General features: G+C 39.1%; 1 protein-coding gene across 1 annotated transcript; it reads right to left on the bottom strand.

Annotated features, from left to right (window-relative positions):
- Positions 1-267: 267 nt before the first annotated feature.
- Positions 268-4,170, bottom strand: rbp2a (retinol binding protein 2a, cellular). Its single transcript, XM_061681834.1, has 4 exons — positions 4,098-4,170; positions 1,147-1,325; positions 905-1,006; positions 268-321 (listed from the first exon to the last, which is right to left on the bottom strand). The coding sequence occupies exons 1-4, from the start codon at positions 4,168-4,170 to the stop codon at positions 268-270; spliced, it is 408 nt and encodes a 135-aa protein (XP_061537818.1).
- Between the last annotated feature and the right edge of the window lie 874 nt (positions 4,171-5,044).

The following is a 5,044-nucleotide window of genomic DNA, read 5'->3' as shown; positions in this document are numbered from 1 at the left end:
GCCCTCCCAAACTACCTGTATTATCCCCTACCTACAATAAGATAAATAATAGAATAAATTTAACAATACTTCTAAATAATGTGTATCATTTGTGTGTTGGCTTCTTTTGCTCTGATATAAATAAAGAAACAACATCTCAATGATGTCTTATTTTTTGATGATAAAGGCTTTTGAGAAACAGTTCACTGTAATATCAGTTTATTCCCTTCATACATTATAAATAGGCTTCATTGTGCAACATATGACAACTTGAGGCTTGAGCTCATCTTACTGGACCTTCTTAAATACTTGGTGGCAGACTTTGTCCAGCACATGAAAGTCCTGAAAGAAAGGACACCAACCTTTAGACCAACAACATAATATGTTGAAACAAATCTTACATAATCTCTTACATAACCAGTCAGATCTTTTATCGATAACTGTTTGATAATACAGTGTTCCCTCGACGCTTCGCGTTTTGTGGCTTCAGTGCTTCGTGGGTTTTTCCAAAATATGCATAAAAAAATAAATACAAAATTCATCAAAAAATAAAAACGAAAAAATACAGCCATATCAGCAGCCATATTGGGGAAAGACGCATTGTTTCATGTTGATGCATGAGACAGAAGGGGGGCAAATCCTACTTCGTGGTTTTTCACCTTTCGAGGGGGGTTCTGGTCCCCATTAACCGCGAAAAACCAGGGATCACTGTATACCGTAACATATTTTTTATTGTTATTGCCTCAGACACAGATCAGTGTAATCTAAATGTATGTTAGGAATGATTCCATCAAGTGTACTGAGGACAAAATATGTTTTGTCTTTTTCTTGTTTTTTGTTGAGTTCTTTGGATAATGAGATTGGCCATAATATGTTCTTATTGTTTTCTCTACATTGCTTGGTTATGACATTTCTCCTCAAATACCAGATGTAGCAGATCTCCCTCGATCCAGTGTTTCCAACCACGATTTTCCTTCGCTCCCTTCTGAACACAAACCAGTTTGTCCCCGTCCCAGGTGACCAGCGTCTGCGGCGTCGAATTAAGAACAAATATAAGCATCCATTAATATAAACTGCTACTACTTAGATCCACTATAAGCATATGTTCACGAGCTTCCTTACAAAAGCATTACAGGTACATGTTTAAAAATCAGACAACTGTCGTACCATCACTTTTCGGTTGTCAAGACCCTTTGTCTGCTCCTCAAACTCCACCCCTACAGTGAAGTTGACGTCATAGTTTCTGAAGGTGCTCAACGTCTTTGTTTCAAACTTGTCTCCATTCTGAACAAATATTTTGGTCTGGTGCAGATGGGAAGCAATCTTTCTGGTGACAAAGTCGATGTCTGCATGCATGAATGAAGAAATATTGAATGTCAGTTTGTGATCTTCTTTTTGGGGATACAAGTTGAATACTTCGGTGTTAAAGTGTCCTTGCACCCTAGTGAGGATAGGTGGTATAGAGGATGGATGGATTTATGGAAGGATGGCAAAATGTAGTGAACACACTTACTGTGTGTGTCTTTTTCTTTGAAAGCTTAACTGAAATGTAAAAACTCTCCCAGTGTAAAGTGAATATGTCCATTTCTTTTGCTAAACTATTTACCCGTACAAATGAGTTTGGCCTCATTTCCATAAGGATGATCTTTGTCAGCGTTGCAAAAGGGTGGAAATTTTTCTGCTAAATTACTAGAAACATTCCATTGGACGTTTGGCTCTATAAATTGGACACTTTTCATGGGAATTAATGATCATTAATAACTGTGGGGGAAGAGATCATAAATATTACCCTTTTTTTATTTGATTAAGCAGGCATGTAGACAAACTACAAACCCCAATTCCAATGAAGTTGAGACATTGTGTAAAACGTGAATCATTTTCAACCTCTATTCTATTGTATACACACAAAGCCCAAATATTTAATGTTTAAACTGATAAACGTTATCGTTTTTTGGCAAATATTCACTAATTTTGAATTTGATGCCTGCAACACGTTCCAAAAAAAGCTGGGACAGGGTCATGTTTAACACTGTGTTACAGTTGAGGACACCAATTGTTGAAAGCATTGCAGGTGGAATTCTTACCCTTCTTGATGTACCACTTCAGTTGCTCAACAATCTGGAGTCTTCGTATTTTGTGCTTCATAATGTGCCACACATTTTCAATGGGAGACAGGCAGGTCTGGACTGCTGGCAGGCCAGTCTAGTACCCGCACTCTTTTACTACGAAGCCACGCTGCTGTAACACGTGCAGAATGTGGTTTGGCATTGTCTTGCTGAAATAAGCAGGGGCGTCCATAAAAAATATGTTGCTTGGATGGCAGCATATGTTTCGCCAAAAGCTATATGTACCTTTCAGCATTAATGGTGCCTTCACAGATGTGTAAGTTACCCATGCCATTGGCACTAACACAGCCCCATACCATCACAGATGCTGGCTTTTGAACCTTGTGTCCATAACAGAGCCACACTTTTTGTAACACGTGGAAAATGTGGCTTGCTGAAATAAGCAGGGACGTGCCGGAAAAAAATATTGCCTGAATTGCAGCATATGGTGCTCCAAAACCTGTACGTACCTTTCAGCATTAATGGTGCCTTCACAGATGTGCAAGTTACCCATGCCATGGGCAGTAAAAGCCCCCCTTACCATCACAGATATTGGATATTTGAACTTTGCGCTGATAACAATCCAGATGGTGCTTTCCCTCTTTGGCCCGGAGGACATGACGTCCATGATTTCAAAAACAATTTGAAGTGTGGACTCGTCACACCAAAGCACACTTTTCCACTTTACTTCTGTCAATCTCAGATGAACTTGGGCCCAGAGAAGGCCCCCGGCAACACTTCTGGGTGTTGTTGATCTATGGCTTTCACTTTGCATGGTAGAGTTTTAACTTGCATTTGTAGATGTAGCGAAGAACCGTGTTAACTGACAAGTGTTTGTGAGGCCATGAGGCAATGTGCTTTACACAATGATGCCGGTTTTTAATGCAGTGCCACCTGAGGGATCGAATCTCACGGGCATTCAATGTCTTGCTGCTTACGTGGAGAGATTTCTCCAGATTCTCTAAATCCTTTGGTGATATTATGGACTGTAGAGGAAATCCCTAAATTCCTTGTAATTGTATGTTGAGAAACGTTGTTCTTAAACTGCCGGACTATTTGTTCACGTTGCTCAAAAATTGGTGAACCTCACCCCATCCTTGCTTGTGAACAATTGAGCTTTTCGGTGATGCACCTTTTATACCCAATAATGACATTCGCCTGTTTCTAATTCCCTTGTTCCAAACAGGTGTTTTCTTTTTTTTTTTTTTTTTTTTTTTTTTTTGCATTCCTCATCTTTCCAGGTCTTCTGTTGTCTCTGTTCCAGCTTTTTTTGCGAACGCGCTGCAGGCATCAAATTCAAAATGAGAGAATATTTTCAAACACAATTATGTTTGTCAGTTTGAACATCCAATGACTTGTCTTTGTAGTGTATTCAATTGATTAGGGGTTGAAAGGGATTTGCAAATCATTTTATTCTGTTTATATTTATGTTTTACTCAACCTTCCAACTTCATTAGGGTTTGTAATATTTGTGTTCACAGTTCATAAAGAGTTATGCTTTGGAGGAGGCATCACCCTGTGGCCAAGATAATGCTGTAAAATGTCCCCCACACGCTAAAAAATTTATGTTCCACGATGTATACTGTTTGGGCCGATATTCCACAAAGGAGGTGCTCCTGAGCTTTGTTTCATGAAATGCAGTTAAGAATTGGGAATCATAAACATTTTCTTAGCCAGATAAATGTCTTCTTACCCTTCCAGGATGATTTCAAAATCAAAAGGAGTTGACCCATAATTAATTTCCTAGGGAGGAGAGCAGCTCAGAAAGAAGATATCTGGCTTGGTAGCAGCTCAATGAAAGAAAGTGGGGAATATCTTTGCTCACTCTTCCACTCATGGTGGCACACAAAATCACTCGTTCTCAGCACTCCTGCTTCATTCTCCCTCATTACCTGGCTAAATTTGCAAACATTAATCTCAATTGATGTTTTGTATCGATTAGTTTTTGATCGTGAACGGCTTGATCTTTATCACAGTGAGGAAATAAGAAGAGGCAATTTAAAAGAAACTTACCGAGGGCTATCATGACCTCCTCAAAGTTTTCATTGCTCACCATCTCCCACTGTCCATTGTAGTCTGCCGGCATGTTGAGAGTTTGTGTTGACGGAATAGTGAGTTGGTCGTCACACAGAAAAATAATGATCAGGCCCAAAGCTTTTTATAGACACTGTGTGCGTGTGTGTGTGTGTGTGTGTGTGTTTGCGTGCGTGTGTGCATGTGCGTGTGTAGACCAAAGGACAGGTTCTGCCCGATAATTGCCTTGAGTCATTATCGGTATATTGAGCTATAAAGGTCAGAAACTCCGTGAACAAAGTACCTCACTAAAGAGTGGTGCTTACATGTACCTCATACTCCATTTAAATGCATTTGTGTGTGTGTGTGTGTGTGTACTTGCATGTACTTGCTGTTGAACTGTCCCTCCCATTGACCTGGCAGCAGAACCTACTTATTCATATTAAAGTGCTAAAATAAAATATGGTTTTACTGGTATCTGCGGACTAAGTGCATTTGTGTAGAATTTCAGAGTTAATGCATTTCGGAACAGGTTTCAGCCTGCTCTCTCAAGTGCTTTTTTTTTTCCTTTTTTAAAAAATTTAACACGACCTATATATAGACAAAAAAAAATACAGCTGTAGTCTAGTAATTATCTTTCAGTGATAGCGGTTTGAGTTTCTGCTGAGGCAGGTAGTGTGTTGTATGTGTTATCAGCTACGATAGGATAACTGATCTGCAGTTACACTTTCACAAAGTGATAATAACAGAATAAAAATATAAAAACCCTAACCCTAACCCTAACAGTTACTAGTGAAGTGTTCTAACTAAAAGGCTGAAAACCTCTACTTGATGGGCAGAAGATCTAAGGTGAATTCTATATTCTATTCTGTGTGGACTAAATGCATTTGACCTGGAAAATAGTTTTTATTGTTTGGTTTTCTAAGCTGTACTTTGTCTGGTCTGCT

The sequence above is a fragment of the Phycodurus eques genome, chromosome 7 (genome assembly GCF_024500275.1).
Source record: "Phycodurus eques isolate BA_2022a chromosome 7, UOR_Pequ_1.1, whole genome shotgun sequence".
NCBI classification, from domain to species: domain Eukaryota; kingdom Metazoa; phylum Chordata; class Actinopteri; order Syngnathiformes; family Syngnathidae; genus Phycodurus; species Phycodurus eques.
The sequence above is the reverse complement of the archived record's forward strand: the minus strand, read 5'-3'. Positions and strand labels throughout refer to the sequence as shown.